Source organism: Oncorhynchus mykiss, chromosome 18 (assembly GCF_057628025.1).
Source record: "Oncorhynchus mykiss isolate SJ-2025 chromosome 18, ASM5762802v1, whole genome shotgun sequence".
NCBI lineage: Eukaryota > Metazoa > Chordata > Actinopteri > Salmoniformes > Salmonidae > Oncorhynchus > Oncorhynchus mykiss.
Genome location: NC_143039.1, coordinates 77,936,699 through 77,962,017, shown reverse-complemented (window position 1 = coordinate 77,962,017; position 25,319 = coordinate 77,936,699). Strand labels below are relative to the sequence as shown.

The following is a 25,319-nucleotide window of genomic DNA, read 5'->3' as shown; positions in this document are numbered from 1 at the left end:
AAAAAGAAAGGGATAAAGACAAGAGGGCTGAAGACCAACATGGATATTGTAGCGACCTTAACCAAACACCTAGCAACCTCATCAAGGGGTTGAGAACTCAGCGTAATAATGAAGGTGTTGGCCTCGACAGTCGCTGGATCCAAGGTCGCTTACAACATGTGATTTATATTCCACTCAGAACTCTTGGGTTTCTCTTTTATTTCCGTCGTCTCTCTCCGAGGAGACCTAACGAACTACTGTACTTAATCTAATGCAGACATTTCATACGTATTATACTCTGTAATGTAGCAGGAAGAAGTCCCTTTGTTCTCCTCTCTTTAATATTTCTTTCTCACTTCTTTCTCTGGTGGTCATAGTCTCACAGACAGACAGACAGACAGGCAGACAGGCAGACAGACAGACAGACAGACAGACAGACTGACTGACTCCATGGTTCACTCAACGGACAGGAAGCCTTTCTTTTCCACGACTCATTTAATTGCCGTTTTCTTCTTCTTCTATTTTGTTGTTTTTATACCCGACGATTTGTTTTATACACTGATGAGCTGAAAATCTGTTTTGTTTTCATATCAAATGAATGATCATGATGGTGGTTTTCATCTGTGTACTGATCTGTGTACTGACTGACTGGCGCAAATAGCAATAGTGACGTCCCCATAGAAAAATAACACACGCCCCATTCGTTCATCGCACCAATGAGTACACAGATTCATGAAATCACCCTCCCCAATTGGATGAGACAAGAAGATGGGGGTGGAGCCAAATATGTGCCAACCAACCAATGGGGCAAGGGTGTTGCACAGTGAAAGTAGAACTATAAAATCATGTTTTTGTTTGTGTTGTTTTATTTGTGTTTTAATTTATTTATATATCAAATACACTGTATATTAAGAGATAGATGTGTAAAGCTACACGTCTAGCTAGCCTAGCGCTGATCCCTGATAGATGTGTGGAGCTACACGTCTAGCTAGCCTAGCGCTGATCCCTGATAGATGTGTGGAGCTACACGTCTAGCTAGCCTAGCGCTGATCCCTGATAGATGTGTGGAGCTACACGTCTAGCTAGCCTAGCGCTGATCCCTGATAGATGTGTGGAGCTACACGTCTAGCTAGCCTAGCGCTGATCCCTGATAGATGTGTGGAGCTACACGTCTAGCTAGCCTAGCGCTGATCCCTGATAGATGTGTAAAGCTACACGTCTAGCTAGCCTAGCGCTGATCCCTGATAGATGTGTGGAGCTACACGTCTAGCTAGCCTAGCGCTGATCCCTGATAGATGTGTGGAGCTACACGTCTAGCTAGCCTAGCGCTGATCCCTGATAGATGTGTGGAGCTACACGTCTAGCTAGCCTAGCGCTGATCCCTGATAGATGTGTAAAGCTACACGTCTAGCTAGCCTAGCGCTGATCCCTGATAGATGTGTGGAGCTACACGTCTAGCTAGCCTAGCGCTGATCCCTGATAGATGTGTGGAGCTACACGTCTAGCTAGCCTAGCGCTGATCCCTGATAGATGTGTGGAGCTACACATCTAGCTAGCCTAGCGCTGATCCCTGATAGATGTGTGGAGCTACACGTCTAGCTAGCCTAGCGCTGATCCCTGATAGATGTGTGGAGCTACACGTCTAGCTAGCCTAGCGCTGATCCCTGAGAGATGTGTGGAGCTACACGTCTAGCTAGCCTAGCGCTGATCCCTGATAGATGTGTAGAGCTACACGTCTAGCTAGCCTAGCGCTGAACCCTGATGTGTAAAGCTACACGTCTAGCTAGCCTAGCGCTGAACCCTGATAGATGTGTAAAGCTACACGTCTAGCGCTGAACCCTGATGTGTAAAGCTACACGTCTAGCTAGCCTAGCGCTGACCCCTGATGTGTAAAGCTACACGTCTAGCTAGCCTAGCGCTGACCCCTGATGTGTAAAGCTACACGTCTAGCTAGCCTAGCGCTGATCCCTGAGAGATGGCACACTGTGAAGTGGTTTACCCAACACAGAATGTAACACGGTCCTTGTAAATATTTTCTAATTGCTAATACTCTGATTAATACTATTATAATTATTAAAAAGCTATTTTTAGCGAGTGAAATAAAATAAAAAATAAAAAACATGTCTGCGTCTTTCTTTGTGTGTATAGCGGAGCGGTCTACAGGTGAACTGCTAATGTCACGGGTTCTCTTGTGGTGAAGGAGAGGCGGACCAAAACGCAGCGTGGTGGTTATTCATGTTTTTTTTTAATGAAGACGCTATACATGAATAAACTAACGAAAACAATAAAACGTGAGAACTCAAAACAGCCCTATCTGGTGCAAACACAAAGGACAGGAACAATCACCCACCAAACACACAGTGATACCCAGGCTACCTAAGTATGATTCTCAATCAGAGACAACTAATGACACCTGCCTCTGATTGAGAACCATACTAGGCCGAAACATAGAAATACCCCAAAACATAGAAAAACAAACATTGACTGCCCACCCAACTCACACCCTGACCATACTAACTACATACAAAACAAAGGAAATAAAGGTCAGAACGTGACAGTTAAGAGCCAGGTGAGGTATTGTTAGTTTCCCGAAGATCATGTCTCCATCATGACTTCACCTTCCCAATAGACTAGACCTTGGGCTCGATTCAATCCGTATCGCAGAAGTTCAGCGCTATAGCACGATTGAGATTTAAAGGCAATGTTCCTGGGTTTGCTGAGACTGCATTCACAGTAAACGATGTTAGCTCAATGGAAAAATACATTTTCAATTGCGCTATAGCCCTGACCTTCCGCAATACGGATTGAATCAATCCCTGTGTGTGTGTGTGTGTGTGTGTGTGTGTGTGTGTGTGTGTGTGTGTGTGTGTGTGTGACGCCAATCATGGACATTCCACCTCATACAGTAAGTACATGGTTCTATAGGAGCTTTATACCGTTTTCCAGTTTGAACTTCTGTGTGTCCATTCTCTCTCTCTTTCCCTCTACCCCTCTCTCTGTTCTCTCTACTCATTCCCTCTGAAGGAAACACATACACACTCAGGTTATCAGAGCGAGAGACAAATAGTAGGAGAGAAAAAGAGGAAGGAACACAGCTAGAAAGAGAGAGAGAGAGAGAGAGAGAGGAAGGAATACGATTAGCAGGTGAGCGAGAGAAAGGAACACAGTTGTGAAAGACACAGCTAGCAGGTGAGAAAGAGAGAGAGAGGAAGGAATACGATTAGCAGGTGAGAGAGAGGAAGGAATACGATTAGCAGGTGAGAGAGAGGAAGGAACACAGTTGTGAGATAGAGAGACACAGCTAGCAGGTGAGAAAGAGAGAGAGCGAGCGAGAGGAGAACACATGGATAGAAGGAAAGATAGGAACACACAGCTATCACAGAGAGAGATATACAGTGGCTGGCGAAAGCATTCACCCCTTGGCATTTTTCATTCAAATACAGCAATCTTTAAGTCATACCACAGATTCTCAGTTGGATTGAGGTCTGGGCTTTGACTAGGCCATTCCAAGACATTTACATATTTCCCCTTAAACCACCCGAGTGTTGCTTTAGCAGTATGCTTAGGGTCATTGTCCTGCTGGAAGGTGAACCTCCGTCCCAGTCTCAAATGTCTGTAAGACTGAAACAGTTTTCCCTAAAGTATTTCCATGTATTTAGCACAATCCATCATTCCTTCAATTCTGACCAGTCTCTCCGTCCCTGCCGATGAAAAATGTTGTTCTCAGGGTGATGTGAGGTGTTGGGTTTGCGCCAGACATAGCATTTTCCTTGATGGACAAAAGGCTAAATGTTATTCTCATCTGACCAGAGTACCTTCTTCCATATGTTTGGGGAGTCTCCCACATGCCTTTTGGCGAACACCAAATGTGTTTGCTCATTTTTTTTCTTTAAGCAATGGCTTTTTTCTTCCGTAAAGCCCAGCTCTGTGGAGTGTTTGGCTTAAAGTGGTTCTATGGTCAGATACTCCAAACTCCACTGTGGATCTTATTTAGGGGCTTTCATAGTCAAAATGGCGCCGGAGGAGATGGCCGCCGTTTTACGTTCTCCTAACCAATTGTGCTATTATGTGTTTTTTGTTGTTGTGATATTTGTAAATGATTTTAAACATAATGTTTCTGCAACCGTATCTTACGGAAGAAAAGAGATTCTTTCTGGATATCAGGACAGCGATCACTCACCTCGGATTAGACAAAGATTTCTTCAACAACAACAACAAGCAGGACTCACACGATATTCTCCAAACACTCCACAGGGCAGACATCCCAATAATTCACAAGAGGAAGCGACACAGAGGACGAAGAGCCGGAGGCAAATCTGACCACAATTCTATCCTCCTGATCCCTGCTTACAAGCAAAAAACTAAAGCAGGAAGCACCAGTGACTCGGTCTATAAAAAAATGGTCAGATGAAGCAGATGCTAGACTGCAGGACTGCTTTGCTATCACAGACTGGAACATGTTCCGGGATTCTTCCAATGACATTGAGGAGTACATCACATCAGTCACTAGCTTTATCAACAAGTGCATTGAGGACGTCGTCCCCACAGTGACTGTACGTACATACCCCAACCAGAAGCCATGGATTACAGGCAACATTCGCACTGAGATAATGGGTAGAGCTGCCATTTTCAAGGTGCAAGACTCTAACCCGTAAAGACTCTTACAAGAAAGCCTGCTATGCCCTGCGACGAACCATCAAACAGGCAAAGTGTCAATACAGGGCTAAGATTGAATCGTACTACACCGGCTCCGACGCTCGTCAGATGTGGCAGGGCTTGCAAACTACTACAGACTACAAAGACAAACACAGCCGCGAGCTGCCCAGTGACACGAGCCTACCAGACGAGCTAAATCAATTCTATGCTCGCTTCGAGGCAAGCAACACTGAGGCATGCATGAGAGCATCAGCTGTTCCGGACGACTGTGTGATCACGCTCTCCGTAGCCGACATGAGTAAGACCTTTAAACGGGTCAACATACACAAGGCTGCGGGGCCAGACGGATTACCAGGACTTGTGCTCCGGGCATGTGCTGACCAACTGGAAGGTGTCTTCCCTGATTGAGTCTGTAATACCAACATGCTTCAAGCAGACCACCATAGTGCCTGTGCCCAAGAACACAGAGGCAACCTGCCTAAATGACTACAGACCCGTAGTACTCACGTCCATAGCCATGAAGTGCTTTGAAAGGTTGGTAATGGCTCACATCAACACCATTATCCCAGAAACCCTAGACCCACTCCAATTTGCATACCGCCCAAACAGATCCACAGATGATGCAATCTCTAATACACTCCACACTGCCCTTTCCCACCTGGACAAAAGGAACACCTATGTGAGAATGCTGTTCATTGACTACAGCTCAGCCTTCACCACCATAGTACCCTCAAAGGTCATCACCAAGCTAAGGATCCTGGGACTAAACACCTCCCTCTGATACTAGATGCTGGACTTCCTGACAGGCCGCCCCAAGGTGGTGAGGGTAGGTAGCAACACATCTGCCAGCGTGCTCAGTCCCCTCCTGTACTCCCTGTTCACCCACGACTGCATGGCCAGGCACAACTCCAACAGTATCATTAAGTTTGCTGACGACACAACAGTGGTAGGCCTGATCACCGACAACGACGAGGCAGCCTATAGGGAGGGGGTCAGAGACCTGGCTGGGTGGTGCCAGAATAACAACCTCTCCCTCAACGTAACCAAGACTGAGATGATTATGGATTACAGGAAAAGGAGCACCGAGCACGTCCCCATCGACTGGGCTGTAGTGGAGCAGGTTGAGCGCTTCAAATTCCTTGGTGTCCACATCAACAACAAACTAGATTGGTCCAAACACATCAAGACAGTCGTGAAGAGGGCACGACAAAGCCTACTCCCCCCCAAGAAACTAAAATTAAAAAGATTTGGCATGCGTCCTGAGATCCTCGAAAGGTTCTACAGCTGCAACATCGAGAGCATCCTGACCGGTTGCGTCACTGTCTGGTATGGCAACTGTTCGGCCTCCGACAGCAAGGCACTTCAGAAGGTAGTGTGTACGGCCCAGTACATCACTGGGGCAAAGCTGCCAGCCATCCAGGAGCTCTACACCAGGCGGTGTCAGAGGAAGGCCCTAAAAATTGTCAAAGACCCCAGCCACCCCAGTCATAGACTGTTCTCTCTGCTACCGCATGCAGGCGGTACCGGATGCAGGCGGTAAGACTCCTTAACAGGTAACCAAATGGTTACCCGGACTATTTGCATTGTGTGCCCCCCCCAACCCCTCTTTTTACGCTGCTGCTACTCTCTGTTTATCTTATATGCATAGTCACTTTAACTATACATTCATGTACATAACCTAAATTGGCCCGACCAACCAGTGCTCCCGCACATTGGCTAACCGGGCTATGTGCATTGTGTCCCACCACTCGCCAACCCTCTTTTTACGCTTCTGCTACTCTGTTCATCATATATGCATATTCGCTTTAACAATACCTACATGTACATACTACCTCAATAAGCCTGACTAACAGGTGTCTGTTTATAGCCTTGCTACTGTCGTGTCTTTGGCTATGCCGGATTAAGTGATATGACATGCTATTCTATAAAATCCTTTCTCTATAATTAATAATAGCTGATTGAGCTGATCATGTAAATGTAATTAACTAGAGAGTCGGGGGAAACCACAAAATAATATTTATAGAGCTGTTATCTCCCTAATAAACTCTTAAAGACCTAGTAATATTTTACATCAATAGCAGTCAATATTAATCATCATCTTATTTCAGTCTCATCTGAAAACCCTGGCTAACAAGTTGAATCAGCAATATATGGGTTTCATTATTTATTTACTAAATACCTAACTAATCACACAGAATTACATATACACAGAATGAATCATACCTTGATTACAAACTACGTCATAAAGGCTAGGAGTCACTTCTGTCGTGAATAAGAGTTCAACGTTCATACCATTCACAATCAAAGCTCACACTGAGGTCGGCTTCGTTCTGTAGTTATTATCTGAACCATTCTGACATCGTATCGTCATCCTAATGTACCCAGAACTGCTGACATGTTAGTCCTTTTAACATATGGACCGTCGTCCTCACGTCCTCGGAACAGGAGGTTACATTTTCGTCAAGGCTTTATACAGTGGAGGGAGAAGGGTGTGTTTTCATAGTTTTATAACCCATGTCTCTTCACAGGGGCGGGCCACTGATTGAGCAGAGCCCTAACCTTATGAAAACCCAAATCTCCCATTTGGAAGCTAAAATTACATTTCACCAATAATTTTATATTCAAACATTTAAGTTGCACAACATGTGAATCCGATAACTCTGATGTGTAGACTTTCCACTGTAGAGTTTATGTCATCTTATCATTGATGAGAATGTCTCAGATGACAACCGAACTGACATCATATTCATTAAGTACCACTGCATGTGTTCAATTGTTCGGACCAGACAGACACACACCTTTTTTCCTGCACTTAGAGACTGTAAGTTAGCATTTAACATTCTACTAGACCTGTTGTATTCAGCATTTCACTGTGAGGTCTACTAGACCTGTTGTATTCAGCATTTCACTGTGAGGTCTACTACACCTGTTGTATTCAGCATTTCACTGTAAGGTCTACTACACCTGTTGTATTCAGCATTTCACTGTAAGGTCTACTACACCTGTTGTATTCAGCATTTCACTGTGAGGTCTACTACACCTGTTGTATTCAGCATTTCACTGTAAGGTCTACTACACCTGTTGTATTCGACAAATACACTTTGATTTGATAGCAAAGGGGGTGAATGCATATGCACGCACCACTTTCCATTTTATTTAATATAAAAGTTAATATAAAGTTATTTTTTTTCATTTCACATCACCAATTTGGACTATTTTGTGTTTGTTTACATGAAATACAAATAAAAATCCATTTAAATTACAGATGCAACAAAATAGGAAAAATGCCAAGGGGGATGAATACTTTTTCAAGGCACTAAACACATCCAGTATCTAGCAGGTGTCCCCCATCAGAACAAACTATCCCCTGGGGAGTTTACTAATCGCTCTGTTGGGTTCACGACAAATGATGCTGACTCCTCAGACTAAACATGTTTGTTTGTTTTTGTAAAAATACAAAAAATGGTTTTGTTGTGAGTTTTGATTGTTTAAAATGATAAACATTCCTTTGTCTCACTTCAGTTAATCAACTATTTCTTTATTCAGTCATAAAAAATTTTTTTTTAAAAAGTGGCTTATGTTCATTTCCCACCTCCATCATCATGACATCTTTAAACAGAAGCTCGACAGACACACATAAATCTTCACAGGAGAGGAACATAGAGTGCTTTCGGAAAGTACATTTTGTTACGTTACAGCCTTATTCTAAAAACGATTAAATTGTTTGATTAAACCCCCCCCCTCCTCAATCTACACACAACCAATAATGACAAAGCAAAAAACAGGTTTTAGACATTTTTACAAATGCATAAAATGTTTCAAACTGATATCACATTTACATTATTACGTGTGTGTGTGTATATATATATATATATATATATATATATATATATATACACATACACACACACACACACACACACACACACGTATTCAGACCCTTTACTCAGTACTTTAGGTATGACGCTACAAGCTTGGAACATCTATATTTGGGGAGTTACTCTTCATTCTTCTCTGCAGATCTTCTCAAGCCCTGTCGGGTTGAATGGGGAGCGTCGCTGCACAGCTATTTTCAGGGTCTCTCCAGAGATTTTCGATCGGGTTCAAGTCCGGGCTCTGGCTGGGCTACTCAAGGACATTGAGACTTATCCCGAAGCCACTCCTGCATTGTCTTGGCTGTGTGCTTAGGGTCGTTGTCCTTTTGGAAGGTGAAGCTTCGCCCCAGTCTGAGGTCCTGAGTGCTCTGGAGCAGGTTTTCATCAAGGATCCCTGTACTTTGCGCCATTCATCTTTGCCTCAATCCCGACTAGTCTCCCAGTCCCTGCTGCTGAAAAACATCCCCACAGCATGATGCTGCCACCACCATGCTTCACCTTGGAAATGTGCCAGGGTTCCTCCAGACATGTCCCTTGGCATTCAGGCCAAAGAGTTCAATCTTGGTTTCATCATACCAGAGAATCTTGATTCTGAGAGTCTTTAGGTGTCTTTTGGCAAAGTGGGCTCCAAGTGGGCTGTGATGTTTCTTTTACTGAGGACTTGCTTCCGTCTGGCCACTCTACCATAAAGGCCTGATTGGTGGAGTGTTGCAGAGATGGGAGAACCTTCCAGAAGGACAAGCATTTCCACAGAGGAACTCTAGACCTCTTTCAGTGACCATCAGGTTGTTGGTCACCTCCCTGACCAAGGCCCTTCTCCTCCGATTGCTCAGTTTGGCCGGACACCCAGCTCTAGGAAGAGTCTTGGTGGTTCCAAACTTCTTCCATTTAAGAATGATGGAGGCCACTGTGTTCTCGGGGACCTTCAATGCTGCAGACATGTTTTGGTACCCTTCCCCTGATCTGTGCCTCGACACAATCCTGTCTGGGAGCTCTACGGATTATTCCTTCAACCTCATGGCTTGGTTTTTGCTCTGACATGCACTGTCAACTGTGGGACCTTATATAGACAGGTGTGTTCCTTTCCAATCAATTGTATTTACCACATGTGGACTCCAATCAAGTTGTAGAAACATCTCAAGGATGATCAATGGAAACAGGATGCACCTGAGCTCAATTTAGAATCTCATAACAAAGGGTCTGAATAATTATAAGGTATTTCTGTTTTCCATTTCAATACATTTGCGAAAATGTCTAACCTTTTTTTCGCTTCGTCATTATAGAGTATTGTGTGTAGATTGATGACTAAAATGTTTTATTTGTGGAAAAAGGGAAGGGGTCTGAAAACTTTCCGAAATGATTCCGTCCAAATGGATAAAAAAAAAAAAAACATTAAAAATCAAAATCACAATAAACAGCAATAAGTCTAATAAACAAACACAAAAGCGTAGAAACAAAATACAAAAATCACAGGAAAAATCTTTTCATCTTTTCTCCTTTCTCCAAAGCTAAGCGAAGTTGATTCAACTTGTTTGTTCCATAAAGCTTCTCCCAGAGGTTCTGAATTCTTTACAATGGTTTTGCTCCGCAGAACGTTTTATTTAACCTTTATTTTACCTTTATTTTACGAGGCAAGTCGGTTAAGAACACATTCTTCTTCACAATGACGGCCTATCGGGGAACAGCTGGGTTAACTGCCTTGTTCAGGAGGCAGAACAACAGATTTTTACCTTGTCAGCACGGGGGATTCAATCTAGCAACCTTTCGGTTACAAGTCCAACGCTCTAACCACTAGGCAACCCTGCCGCCCCAACTGCATCATTGAATTATATTCGATCATTTCAAATCTGGTGTCAACATGGCGCCAATTACACAAAGTTAGCCCAACTAATATCACATCACAATCATTCCAGGTCATTCTTAAAATACAAATGTATTTATTTCATTCCAACTAGTCTCGTGGAGTACCTTCACTGCTCACCAGTAGCTAAAGGCCTATTCAGGAGGCTGGTTATCACCCCAGATCACTTGACCCCATCCAGTTTGAGGATCCAGGCCTGGGCCGGGGTTGGGGGTAACTCAGGAAGGAGGATGATCAGACCCCGGGGGTGAAGAGGAGCCCATCTCAGAGGCTCTAGGTTCCCCAATAATGTCACCTGGGAGAGGAGAGAACAGAGAAGGAGAGCAGAGGAGAGCAGGGGAGAGAAGAGAAGCGAGGAGAGGAGAGAAGGAGAGCAGGGGAGAGAAGAGAGGGAGAGCAGGGGAGAGAAGAGAGGGAGAGCAGGGGATAGAAGAGAGGGAGAGCAGGGGAGAGAAGAGAGGGAGAGCAGGGGAGAGAAGAGAGGGAGAGCAGGGGAGAGAAGAGAGGGAGAGCAGGGGATAGAAGAGAGGGAGAGCAGGGGAGAGAAGAGAGGGAGAGCAGGGGAGAGAAGAGAGGGAGAGCAGGGGAGAGAAGAGAGGGAGAGCAGGGGAGAGATGAGAGCAGAAAAAGTCAGTGGCTAGGCGAAGACTTCACTTGAAATTATTCTTCATAAGGTCTGTGGCCATATGTCTGAAAGATCTTTCAGACATATGGCCACAGACCTTATGAAGAATAATTTCAAGCTGATCTAGGATCAGTGTAGCCTTTTACATCATAACGTATCAGATTATATGGACAGATCCTAGATCAACACTCCTACTCAAACTCTTTATGGATCTACACTCCATACATTACTGGAATTATAACAGCTGACATAACATTCACACCGTGGTGCTCTCTGCTGCGATAGGTTCAACTCCACTCACGTGGTGCTCTCTGCTGCGATAGGTTCAACTCCACTCACGTGGTGCTCTCTGCTGTGATAGGTTCAACTCCACTCACGTGGTGCTCTCTGCTGTGATAGGTTCAACTCCACTCACAGTGGTGCTCTACTGTCTCTGCTGTGATAGGTTCAACTCCACTCACAGTGGTGCTCTACTGTCTCTGCTGTGATAGGTTCAACTCCACTCACCGTGGTGCTCTACTGTAATAGGTTCAACTCCACTCACCGTGGTGCTCTCTACTGTGATAGGTTCAGACAGGTGGAATGTGTACACAGTGGGTTTCGTCATGAAGACAGCAAACACACTGGAGTATTTGGAGGTGTACCTACAACAAGAGAGAAAGGGGGGAACGAGAGAGAAATGAGGATGAAGGGAGCGAGAGAGGGGAGAGAGATGAGGATGAAGGGAGCGAGAGAGGGGAGAGAGATGAGGATGAAGGGAGCGAGAGAGGGGAGAGAGGGGAGGATAAAGGGAGAGGGGGAGAGAGATGAGGATAAAGGGAGCGGGGGAGAGAGATGAGGATAAAGGGAGCGAGAGAGAGAGAGGGGGGGGAGAGAGAGAGAGAGAGAGAGAGAGATTAGAATGAAGGGAGCGAGAGAGAGATGAGGATGAAGGGAGCAAGAGAGAGAGAGAGAGCGAGAGAGAGAGATGAGGATGAAGGGAGCGAGAGAGAGATAGAGAGAGGGTGGGAGAGAGAGAGAGAGAGAGATTAGAATGAAGGGAGCGAGAGAGAGATAGAGATATTCAACACATTACTTTTAAAGCCCTCCTTAGCAGATACCTTAGGAGTCAGTGAATCAGATGTGTTAATGCCAGGCTGAAACAAAACCCTGCATCCACTTGTATCCCCTCCATTCCTTAACAAACACCACTAGAACCCCCATCACCACCTTCGCTCTCTCCTACCAGACAGGTACGGTGGCATTCTCAGTCTGGAGCCTCCAGGGTTTGGAGGAGTAGATGGCCTCTCCGTTGACCTCCAGCCAGGCCCCGATGCCCCTCAGCCTCTCCTCAAACACTGGGGGGATCATGCCGTCGGGGGTAGGACCCACATTCAGCAGATAGTTACCCCCCATGGCCACTGTTTGGACAAGGTCCTGGAGAGGAGAACAAGGAGGGTCAGAACATGCAGTCGGCCCAGACAGACTGCAAGGCATATGTATGAAGATGTACGTTCCACTGACATTAGGCCTCTCATTTCTAATCTAAATCACTGCAACCATACAGAACGGACAAAACATTAGGAACACCTGCTCCTTCCATGACAGACTGACCAGGTGAAATCTATGATCCCTTATTGGTGTCACCTGTTAAATCCACTTCAAATCAGTGTAGATGAAGGGGAGGAGACATGTAGATGAAGGGGAGGAGACATGTAGATGAAGGGGAGGAGACATGTAGATGAAGGGGAGGATACATGTAGATGAAGGGGAGGGGTCATGATCAGATTTTTAAGCCTTGAGACAATTGAGACACGGATCGTGTCTGTGTTCCAATCAGAGGGTGAATGGGCAAGACTAAATATTAAAGTGCCTTTTGAACAGGGTGTGGTAGTAGGTACCAGGCGCACCCGTTTGTGTCAAGAACTGCAACGCTGCTGGGTTTTTCACACTCCACAGTTTTCTGTGGGTATCAAGAATGGTCCACCACCCAGAGGACAACTTAAGACAACTGTGGGAAATTTTGGAGTCAACACGGGAACGGTTTTGACACATTGTGGAGTCCATGACCCGACGAATTACCACCAGGTGTCCCGCCTATCCTAGTTACCACCAGGTGTCCCGCCTATACTAGTTACCACCGGGTGTACCGCCTATCCTAGTTACCACCAGGTGTACCGTCTATACTAGTTACCACCAGGTGTACCGCCTATACTAGTTACCACCGGGTGTACCGTCTATACTAGTTACCACCGGGTGTACCGCCTATCCTAGTTACCACCAGGTGTCCCGCCTATACTAGTTACCACCGGGTGTACCGCCTATACTAGTTACCACCAGGTGTCCCGCCTATACTAGTTACCACCAGGTGTCCCGCCTATACTAGTTACCACCAGGTGTACCGTCTATACTAGTTACTACCAGGTGTACTGTCTATACTAGTTACTAACACGTGTACTGAAGATGGGAATTAAAGAACTGATTGGGTCTCTGCTTGATACCAAACACCCCATAATATCTGTCCCTGTGCCCTCCCTAAATGGTGGCATTGAACGGTTCAGCAGACTGTTATCCCTCCATAACAGACTTTTGCAGCTCTGTGGGTGTAAACATGTACTGACAATGTTGATACCTTCTGGAAAACAAAGCTCGTTTTATAAGGATGGGATCCACCCAAATAATTTGGGTTCCTGGATCCTCTCACAGCATTATAAGGCTGTGTTGAGACAATGACCCAAACCCAGCTCAGTTAATCCCTACCATAGGATCCAGGATACCTGCGTTACATTCACAGCATTATAAGGCTGTGTTGAGACAATGACCCAAACCCAGCTCAGTTAATCCCTGCCATAGGATCCAGGATACCTGCGTTACATTCACAGCATTATAAGGCTGTGTTGAGACAATGACCCAAACCCAGCTCAGTTAATCCCTGCCATAGGATCCAGGATACCTGCGTTACATTCACAGCATTATAAGGCTGTGTTGAGACAATGACCCAAACCCAGCTCAGTTAATCCCTGCCATAGGATCCAGGATACCTGCGTTACATTCACAGCATTATAAGGCTGTGTTGAGACAATGACCCAAACCCAGCTCAGTTAATCCCTGCCATAGGATCCAGGATACCTGCGTTACATTCACAGCATTATAAGGCTGTGTTGAGACAATGACCCAAACCCAGCTCAGTTAATCCCTGCCATAGGATCCAGGATACCTGCGTTACATTCACAGCATTATAAGGCTGTGTTGAGACAATGACCCAAACCCAGCTCAGTTAATCCCTGCCATAGGATCCAGGATACCTGCGTTACATTCACAGCATTATAAGGCTGTGTTGAGACAATGACCCAAACCCAGCTCAGTTAATCCCTGCCATAGGATCCAGGATACCTGCGTTACATTCACAGCATTATAAGGCTGTGTTGAGACAATGACCCAAACCCAGCTCAGTTAATCCCTGCCATAGGATCCAGGATACCTGCGTTACATTCACAGCATTATAAGGCTGTGTTGAGACAATGACCCAAACCCAGCTCAGTTAATCCCTACCATAGGATCCAGGATACCTGCGTTACATTCACAGCATTATAAGGCTGTGTTGAGACAAGGACTTATCAATGACCCAAACCCAGCTCAGTTAATCCCTACCATTGTGAACCAGAGTTGTCATAATGCTTAAGCAAATGTACATTACACCAGGGGCGATGGTAGACACAATGTAAGGCACCTAATTTATGTCTCCCTAAAAAAAATAAGGTGCTAAAAATAGCCCACGTGAACTTATGTAGCTTTAGAAACAAGGTTCATGAAATCAATAATTTACTAGTAACAGATGACGTTCATATTCTCTGAAACTCACTCAGATGACACCTCAGATGACACCTCAGATGACACCTCAGATGACACCTTTGGTTACCTGACTAGTGTACAGGGGTGAATCAGTGCAGTACGTGGGTTCTCTCTCACCTGTACGATACTGGGCAGATCCATCAGTTCAGAGAGCCTCATGGTCCTGCGGTAACCCCAGGACTGTGTGTCTACAGACTGACACTTCTCCCACTTGTGTTTGGGCAGCTCCCCAGGGGTGTATTTGTCTGCACAGTTATAGTAGCCACCGTGTTTACAGTAACACCCTGCCCCCCACCTGTCATTGGTCACGATCACATCCTGGAGGGGGAGGGGTGATACAAATGACAGCCAATCAGAGACAAACGAGTGAACAGACAGAAATGCAAGTTTACCGGTATATTTATCAGAGGAGGCAGATTTGGTCACTATAACACACATATTTCAAGGTGGTCAATAGGTGTTTAACGTTCCAAACAGAACCCTATTCCCTATATAGTGCACTACTTTAGACCAGAGCCCTATGGAACCCTATTCCCTATATATAGTGCACTACTTTAGACCAGAGCCCTATGGAACCCTATTCCCTATATAGTGCACTACTTTAGACCAGAGACCTATAGAACCCTATTCCCTATATAGTGCACTACTTTAGACCAGAGCCCTATAGAACCCTATCCCCTATATAGTGCACTACTTTAGACCAGAGCCCTATGGAACCCTATTCCCTATATATAGTGCACTACTTTAAACCAGAACCCTATTCCCTATATAGTGCACTACTTTAGACCAGAGCCCTATAATAGTGCACTATGTAGGAGAATAGGGTTGCATATGGGACGCGGCCGACCTAGGTGACGATGGGTAGGAAGTCCTCACTTTAACGGGACTGTCGTTGTAGAGCCAGGCCAGGAATTCTGTTGAGTTCCAGTAGGTGTCGGGAGCTTCCCAGTCCCCATCGGACCAGATCAACTCTGGCTTGTAGCTGGACCACAGGAGAGACCGGTGAGGGGAAAATGAGTGAAGGGGTATCTGTTTGCGTCATATATGATCATCTAAGCCCAGCTATAAGACCTTCAGCCCTGTTTTACATATATATGACGGAGATAGACTTACAACATAGTATACTGTGCCTTCCATCTCAGCCATAATAATATAACAAATATATATACAAAAAACGTGTTTTTTTTAGTATCCACAGTAGACCTATTCTGGCCTAAATTACCTTAGGACCATGTCATAAAGCTCAGGCAGCAGTTTTTTCAAGACAAAGTCCTGTGTCGTGAAGTTGTTTTTCTTGTCTGCCAGGTAGAGGGGGTTGAACCATTCATACAGGGAGTTATAGAGTCCATAGTGCAGCGACCTGTGAACAGACGAGCACAAAAACCAACAGCTGATACTGGGACGGATAGGGAACTGTCAAGAGACAGCAGCTGATACTGGGAGAGATAAGGAACTGTCAAGAGACAGCAGCTGACAGATAGGGAACTGTCAAGAGACAGCAGCTGACAGATAGGGAACTGTCAAGAGACAACAGCTGAGAGATAGGGAACTGTCAAGAGACAACAGCTGATACTGGGAGGGATGGGGAACTGTCAAGAGACAGCAGCTGATACTGGGACAGATAGGGAACTGTCAAGAGACAGCAGCTGATACTGGGACAGATAGGGAACTGTCAAGAGACAGCAGCTGATACTGGGAGAGATAGGGAACTGTCAAGAGACAACAGCTGATACTGGGAGAGATGGGGAACTGTCAAGAGACAGCAGCTGACAGATAGGGAACTGTCAAGAGACAACAGCTGATACTGGGAGAGACAGGGAACTGTCAAGAGACAACAGCTGATACTGGGAGAGATAGGGAATTGTCAAGAGACAACAGCTGATACTGGGAGAGATAGGGAACTGTCAAGAGACAACAGCTGACACTGGGAGAGATAGGGAACTGTCAAGAGACAACAGCTGATACTGGGACAGATAGGGAACTGTCAAGAGACAGCAGCTGATACTGGGACAGATAGGGAACTGTCAAGAGACAGCAGCTGATACTGGGAGAGATAGGGAACTGTCAAGAGACAACAGCTGAGAGATAGGGAACTGTCAAGAGACAGCAGCTGATACTGGGACAGATAGGGAACTGTCAAGAGACAACAGCTGATACTGGGAGAGATAGGGAACTGTCAAGAGACAACAGCTGATACTGGGAGAGATAGGGAACTGTCAAGAGACAACAGCTGAGAGATAGGGAACTGTCAAGAGACAACAGCTGATACTGGGAGAGATAGGGAACTGTCAAGAGACAACAGCTGATACTGGGAGAGATAGGGAACTGTCAAGAGACAACATCTGAGAGATAGGGAACTGTCAAGAGACAGCAGCTGATACTGGGAGAGATAGGGAACTGTCAAGAGACAGCAGCTGAGAGATAGGGAACTGTCAAGAGACAACAGCTGATACTGGGAGGGATGGGGAACTGTCAAGAGACAGCAGCTGATACTGGGACAGATAGGGAACTGTCAAGAGACAACAGCTGATACTGGGAGAGATAGGGAACTGTCAAGAGACAACAGCTGATACTGGGAGAGATAGGGAACTGTCAAGAGACAGCAGCTGATACTGGGACAGATAGGGAACTGTCAAGAGACAACAGCTGATACTGGGACAGATAGGGAACTGTCAAGAGACAACAGCTGAGAGATAGGGAACTGTCAAGAGACAGCAGCTGATACTGGGAGAGATAGGGAACTGTCAAGAGACAACAGCTGATACTGGGAGAGATGGGGAACTGTCAAGAGACAGCAGCTGACAGATAGGGAACTGTCAAGAGACAACAGCTGATACTGGGAGAGACAGGGAACTGTCAAGAGACAACAGCTGATACTGGGAGAGATAGGGAACTGTCAAGAGACAACAGCTGACACTGGGAGAGATAGGGAACTGTCAAGAGACAACAGCTGATACTGGGACAGATAGGGAACTGTCAAGAGACAGCAGCTGATACTGGGACAGATAGGGAACTGTCAAGAGACAGCAGCTGATACTGGGACAGATAGGGAACTGTCAAGAGACAGCAGCTGATACTGGGAGAGATAGGGAACTGTCAAGAGACAACAGCTGAGAGATAGGGAACTGTCAAGAGACAGCAGCTGATACTGGGACAGATAGGGAACTGTCAAGAGACAACAGCTGATACTGGGAGAGATAGGGAACTGTCAAGAGACAACAGCTGATACTGGGAGAGATAGGGAACTGTCAAGAGACAACAGCTGAGAGATAGGGAACTGTCAAGAGACAACAGCTGATACTGGGAGGGATGGGGAACTGTCAAGAGACAGCAGCTGATACTGGGACAGATAGGGAACTGTCAAGAGACAGCAGCTGATACTGGGACAGATAGGGAACTGTCAAGAGACAACAGCTGAGAGATAGGGAACTGTCAAGAGACAACAGCTGATACTGGGAGAGATAGGGAACTGTCAAGAGACAACAGCTGATACTGGGAGAGATAGGGAACTGTCAAGAGACAACAGCTGAGAGACAGGGAACTGTCAAGAGACAGCAGCTGATACTGGGACAGATAGGGAACTGTCAAGAGACAACAGCTGATACTGGGACAGATAGGGAACTGTCAAGAGACAACAGCTGAGAGATAGGGAACTGTCAAGAGACAACAGCTGAGAGACAGGGAACTGTCAAGAGACAGCAGCTGATACTGGGACAGATAGGGAACTGTCAAGAGACAACAGCTGATACTGGGACAGATAGGGAACTGTCAAGAGACAACAGCTGAGAGATAGGGAACTGTCAAGAGACAGCAGCTGATACTGGGAGAGATAGGGAACTGTCAAGAGACAACAGCTGAGAGATAGGGAACTGTCAAGAGACAACAGCTGATACTGGGAGGGATGGGGAACTGTCAAGAGACAGCAGCTGATACTGGGACAGATAGGGAACTGTCAAGAGACAGCAGCTGATACTGGGACAGATAGGGAACTGTCAAGAGACAACAGCTGAGAGATAGGGAACTGTCAAGAGACAACAGCTGATACTGGGAGAGATAGGGAACTGTCAAGAGACAACAGCTGATACTGGGAGAGATAGGGAACTGTCAAGAGACAACAGCTGAGAGATAGGGAACTGTCAAGAGACAGCAGCTGATACTGGGACAGATAGGGAACTGTCAAGAGACAACAGCTGATACTGGGAGAGATAGGGAACTGTCAAGAGACAACAGCTGATACTGGGAGAGATAGGGAACTGTCAAGAGACAACAGCTGACACTGGGACAGATAGGGAACTGTCAAGAGACAGCAGCTGATACTGGGAGAGATAGGGAACTGTCAAGAGACAACAGCTGACAGATAGGGAACTGTCAAGAGACAACAGCTGATACTGGGAGAGATAGGGAACTGTCAAGAGACAACAGCTGATACTGGGAGAGATAGGGAACTGTCAAGAGACAGCAGCTGATACTGGGACAGATAGGGAACTGTCAAGAGACAGCAGCTGATACTGGGAGAGATAGGGAACTGTCAAGAGACAGCAGCTGACAGATAGGGAACTGTCAAGAGACAACAGCTGATACTGGGACAGATAGGGAACTGTCAAGAGACAGCAGCTGATACTGGGAGAGATAGGGAACTGTCAAGAGACAGCAGCTGATACTGGGACAGATAGGGAACTGTCAAGAGACAGCAGCTGATACTGGGAGAGATTGGGAACTGTCAAGAGACAGCAGCTGATACTGGGAGAGATAGGGAACTGTCAAGAGACAGCAGCTGATACTGGGACAGATAGGGAACTGTCAAGAGACAGCAGCTGATACTGGGACAGATAGGGAACTGTCAAGAGACAGCAGCTGACAGATAGGGAACTGTCAAGAGACAACAGCTGATACTGGGACAGATAGGGAACTGTCAAGAGACAGCAGCTGATACTGGGAGAGATAGGGAACTGTCAAGAGACAGCAGCTGACAGATAGGGAACTGTCAAGAGACAGCAGCTGATACTGGGACAGATAGGGAACTGTCAAGAGACAACAGCTGATACTGGGAGAGATAGGGAACTGTCAAGAGACAACAGCTGAGAGATAGGGAACTGTCAAGAGACAACAGCTGATACTGGGAGAGATAGGGAACTGTCAAGAGACAACAGCTGATACTGGGACAGATAGGGAACTGTCAAGAGACAACATCTGATACTGGGAGAGATAGGGAACTGTCAAGAGACAACAGCTGACACTGGGACAGATAGGGAACTGTCAAGAGACAGCAGCTGATACTGGGAGAGATAGGGAACTGTCAAGAGACAGCAGCTGACAGATAGGGAACTGTCAAGAGACAGCAGCTGACAGATAGGGAACTGTCAAGAGACAACAGCTGATACTGGGAGAGATAGGGAACTGTCAAGAGACAACAGCTGATACTGGGAGAGATAGGGAACTGTCAAGAGACAGCAGCTGATACTGGGAGAGATAGGGAACTGTCAAGAGACAACAGCTGACAGATAGGGAACTGTCAAGAGACAACAGCTGATACTGGGAGAGATAGGGAACTGTCAAGAGACAACAGCTGATACTGGGAGAGATAGGGAACTGTCAAGAGACAGCAGCTGATACTGGGACAGATAGGGAACTGTCAAGAGACAGCAGCTGATACTGGGAGAGATAGGGAACTGTCAAGAGACAGCAGCTGACAGATAGGGAACTGTCAAGAGACAACAGCTGATACTGGGACAGATAGGGAACTGTCAAGAGACAGCAGCTGATACTGGGAGAGATGGGGAACTGTCAAGAGACAGCAGCTGATACTGGGACAGATAGGGAACTGTCAAGAGACAGCAGCTGATACTGGGAGAGATAGGGAACTGTCAAGAGACAGCAGCTGATACTGGGACAGATAGGGAACTGTCAAGAGACAGCAGCTGATACTGGGACAGATAGGGAACTGTCAAGAGACAGCAGCTGACAGATAGGGAACTGTCAAGAGACAACAGCTGATACTGGGACAGATAGGGAACTGTCAAGAGACAACAGCTGATACTGGGAGAGATAGGGAACTGTCAAGAGACAACAGCTGAGAGATAGGGAACTGTCAAGAGACAACAGCTGAAAAAGGCTTTATGGAATACATTGGATTGAATACAGAACTACCTCTGCTGTCAGCTACAAGCCTGTGCTTATTATAAACACAGCACATTACAGCTGACTCTCCCCATACAACAACTAGGACAGTACTACGTAAAACCCAACACAGACCGGTGTCTATAGACAGTTTCAACCCTTCTCTAGGTGCCTTAGCTAAGACTACAGCATTCAACGCCCGGATAGGTATTTTACGTATTAGCTAAGCACATCACTTTGTTATAGCAATCTTGTGCCCAACGGCACGGTCGATGACGTGGCATGCAACCATTGGTTGATGCATGCAAAGTCTGAGCAGGGGTTACACCCCCCAACCACCAGTAACATTATCCAATTAAAATTAGGTGAAAACATGCACACACACAAAAAAAAAACTGTCCTCAGATCAGCATCTATTGATAACTTTAACCCTTCTCTCTCTCTCTCTGTCAATCGGGTGCCTTGTTTATCCTACCTGTTGCGTACGGCCTCTGCCAGGTCTCCCACCAGGTCTCTGTGTGGTCCAGTGTCCACAGAGTTCCAGTTCCACGAGTAGGAAGAGGGCCAGGTAGTGAATCCTTCATGGTGCTTCGCTGTCAGAACCACATACCTGGAGATACAAGTATGAACAGGTAAAGACTGGGAAAAGACCTGGAGCCTTTAAATTAGAGGCTGTAATTGTAACAGTATAACTTTAGACCGTCCCCTCGCCCATACCCGGGCGTAAACCAGGGACCCTCTGCACACAACAAGTGTCACCCTCGAAGCATCGTTACCCATCGCTCCACAAAAGCCGCGGCCCTTTGCAGAGCAAAGGTAACCAACCACTACTTCAAGGTCTCAGAGCAAGTGACGTCACCGATTGAAACGCTATTTAGCGCGCACCACCGCTAACTAAGCTGGCCGTTTCACATCCGTTACATAATACTGTACTACAGCCTCTGTCAGACTGTGGTAGTGCACTTCCCCCATTTGTATTATTACTATTATTATATAAAAAATATATATTGAACCTTTATTTAACTTGGCAGTGTTGCTGGGTCAATACCTACTTCCGTTTTTAAATCACTACAGATTGTGTTGCCTATTGGTATAAGACAAATATATAGGTATACAAACTGAATAAGACTTACTTTGCACCGGAAGCCTCGAATATGTCAGCCCAGTCATCCGGGTCAAAGAACTGGGCATGGAACTGGGGCGCGAAATCTGGATAGCTGAACCCGGGCGGGTAGTTATCCAGCATGTACTTAACACACTTCGGATCGGGTGGGTTTTGGCCTTGCCAATGCCACCAGAACCACTCGCTCTCGAACCCGGGGACTGAGAACACCCCCCAGTGGACGAAAATCCCGAACTTGGCTTCATCGTACCATGTAGGAAGCGGTCTTGCGTCCAAACTCTCCCAGTTCGCTTGGTATCGCGTCCCGCTTGCTGGTATTGCTATCAGCAACGCGGCGAGCAGGAGACATACCCAGTTTGCCTGAGCAAACATTACTGTTAAAAAAACGGAGGCTTTATCAATGTGAAGGTTGCAACGTTAATAGAATAATCATACGTAAGTAGTTGTTCTATGAGTTTATTCCGGGTGAAACGGGACGGCGCGGTCTTTCTGCTGCGTCTACAAGCGGTGATATCAATAATCAAACTAACCCGCAACGTTTTATATCGGTTTACAGGCATAATCTACTGTAAAACATTATGAGGAAACTACCATTTCGTTATGTGCAGTAAATGTAGATCACACTGGTCCGTAAACTATCACATGACTGTGGTCATATGACTTGTGTTGAAACCTGTTCCGGGTAGAGCTTTGAGAAAAGCGATTTAACATCTCTATCATTTCCCTGTCTTGTCACCGCGCTCTGAACCGCGGCACATTGACGCATGTGATTGGTCGGATTATGTGAGGGAGCCAGGGGATTGGATGCATGTTGTAAAGAACCTCCCCTCAGGATTATAGTGGAGTTGAATGGAGAGGGATACCGTGCTCCTCTGAGTTTATAAAACGTTATAAAGAGCAGCACGGTTTTTATCTAAAATGTTGTCAACGGAATGAGGTTGCTGTTACTTCCCGTCCACGAGTCTATTGCAGAATGAAGCCTTTTGACAGCATGGACTAAAGTCGATTGATTTATGCACACTTGCATTAGTCCCTTTGTTTTGGTGATTTGCAATTCGGCTCTGACAACGAAAAGGCAGCCGACAGACCTACAGGATGTTTTAGCAGTTTGTAACTGAAAATCATTTTGTCAAACAGATTGTGAACCGAAAAGTGTACGTTTGAATCTCTCTCTCTCTCTATATATATATATATATATATATATATATATATATATAAATGTTGGTTAGGGTGTAGGGGCAGATTTAAGTAATCTTGTCATTCAGACACTTTATTTACTTTCAGTCTGATCAAGAGTGTGAGTGGGTGATTGAGAGAGTGAGTGAGTGGGTGATTGAGAGAGTGAGGGACATCATTTGAAGGTTTGAGAGCAATGTGAGATAAGAAAGAGAGAGGGTGAGCAGAGATATGTAGAAAGGATAGGGCTTTCTATGTACTAGTAAACAAACCCCTCTGCCAGTTCACTCTCCTTTCCCCTCCTTTCCCCCGACCACAACCTTCCACCCCAGTCGCCTGAACTCCAGTCGCAGTTAGTCATGCCACCCTGTTTACAACCACCTACCCTCACCTACCTTCACCCTGCCTTGAAGAGAAGATCCACAACTGATAATCATAGGAAGGCTCTGGGGGAACGCTCTAAACTAAATATATATATATATATATATATATATATATATATATATATATATATATATATATATATATAGTAGTAATTAGTGTTGGATTCTGTATTTTACATTATAGCCATTAGCATATATATGATTAAATATTATCTGATGTTGGTTGTGTGAGGTGTCTGCATTTGTGCACTGGAGCATCATTATGAGATTAAACAACTGCTTGCTACTTGCCTGTTTGTGTGTGTGACAAGAACTGAGTAACATGGTGTGACCTGCATGTTGCAAAACTGTAGATAACAGCCCAGCAGATGCTTTGTCCTTGTGTTTGTATGTAACAATATTGAGCACATGGTGTGACTTGCTGTATCTTACAAAGTTGTGATAGGGAGGGTGGTCATCACGAGGTTTAACTGAGATGGAAAAATACTGAACAACACAATAGCAGGAACTGAGCAACTGTTCTAACTATGCTGCGATACCAGAACAGTAAGGATCTGTACATCGACGGAGGGAGGACTCCAAGAAGCGCCAAGAGGCGGGGACCCGCCTGAGCGCCTGCGATAGGCTGGGCAAGTTTAAACCACGCCCAGTCTCTACTGTGATAGGCCAACAGACGGGTTGGAACTATGTCTATCACAGTATAAGAACAACTGTTTACATACATCCTGTCAGTTCTCTGTACTGCCCTGCGTGGTATTACAGTGAGCCCGTTAATACGAAAGTTGCATTTGCCATTTATTATTTAGCTAATAAAAAATACATAGTATACAATCGGTGACTCATTGTTATATTTATCCTGATACCAGATCCGAATTTACGTAACCCTAACACTAGCTAGCTAGGATAAAGGTTTTTCTCCACTCCAGTCTTTTTTTTGGTAGAATCACAGATGTAGCTAACGTTAGCTAGAGCAAAACCTCTGTATTGATAGCTAGCTAGCATTACATTTTCCAAACATGCCGTACAAGTGAACATACAAGACACACATTTAAACTCGTATAAAACACGTTACCTGACTACAGGTTGAGAGCTGTCGTAAGTAAACACATAGCTAGGTTGATATGTTGTAGCCTCGGCAGCTAGTTAGCTAACCACAACAACATGCTTTTCACTAGTTACTATAGCAACAAAGCCAAAATTGCCTACGGGAAATATTCATAAAAACAAAGAAAATCGAGCATTTTGGTCTTAAATCAATGTTTGTGGATTGTCGTACGTTTAGCAGTGTGTTTAAAATCATAATTTTAATAAGATAATTGTAGAAATAGGCAGAGTGTAACACTTTGTGGCTGTGGTAACTCGTGACAACCCAAAACCCACCGCCCCATTTCCCATGTTTCTAGATTCTGTGTGACAGACACAAGATTCGGCCAATGAGAGACGAGAGAAATATTAGGGCGCGGCTAAGAGGCGCTGAGCCAATCACATCATGTAAAACTTTAAATGAATATTACATTTAGGCGGCTTTATTGGCATGGGACACATGTATGTTAACATTGCCAAAGCAAGTGAAATAGGTATTTAAGAAAAGTAAAATAAACAGTAAACAATACACCTACATTAAATTCCAAAATAATTAAGACATGTCAAATGTCATAATATGTCTGTATACAGTGTTCTAATGATGTTTATG

At 45.4% G+C, this 25,319-nt stretch overlaps 1 protein-coding gene and 1 long non-coding RNA gene across 2 annotated transcripts; one reads left to right on the top strand and one right to left on the bottom strand.

The window, feature by feature from the left end:
* Positions 1-8,152: 8,152 nt before the first annotated feature.
* LOC110496904 (tissue alpha-L-fucosidase) lies at positions 8,153-23,596 on the bottom strand. Its single transcript, XM_036953665.2, has 8 exons — positions 22,078-23,596; positions 21,420-21,554; positions 16,050-16,187; positions 15,704-15,809; positions 14,945-15,145; positions 12,222-12,412; positions 11,541-11,640; positions 8,153-10,666 (listed from the first exon to the last, which is right to left on the bottom strand). Exons 1-8 carry the CDS (start codon positions 22,437-22,439, stop codon positions 10,535-10,537), a joined length of 1,365 nt encoding a protein of 454 aa, XP_036809560.1. The 5' UTR covers positions 22,440-23,596; the 3' UTR covers positions 8,153-10,534.
* Positions 22,169-24,457, top strand: LOC149975654 (uncharacterized). Its single transcript, XR_016488635.1, has 2 exons — positions 22,169-23,221; positions 23,576-24,457. It is a non-coding gene; the product is annotated as an uncharacterized LOC149975654 (long non-coding RNA).
* The last annotated feature ends 862 nt before the right edge of the window (positions 24,458-25,319 follow it).

What these genes read in the sequence shown, in the direction of transcription:
- LOC110496904 (XM_036953665.2), bottom strand. Translation starts at nt 22,439, where the DNA reads ATGTTTGCTCAGGCAAACTGGGTATGTCTCCTGCTCGCCGCGTTGCTG. An exon ending in TTCGAGGCTTCCGGTGCAAA is followed by an intron (nt 21,555 to 22,077) that starts GTAAGTCTTATT and finishes TTGTATCTCCAG; the next exon opens with GTATGTGGTTCTGACAGCGA. An exon ending in AATGCCACCGTACCTGTCTG is followed by an intron (nt 11,641 to 12,221) that starts GTAGGAGAGAGC and finishes CTCTTGTTGTAG; the next exon opens with GTACACCTCCAAATACTCCA.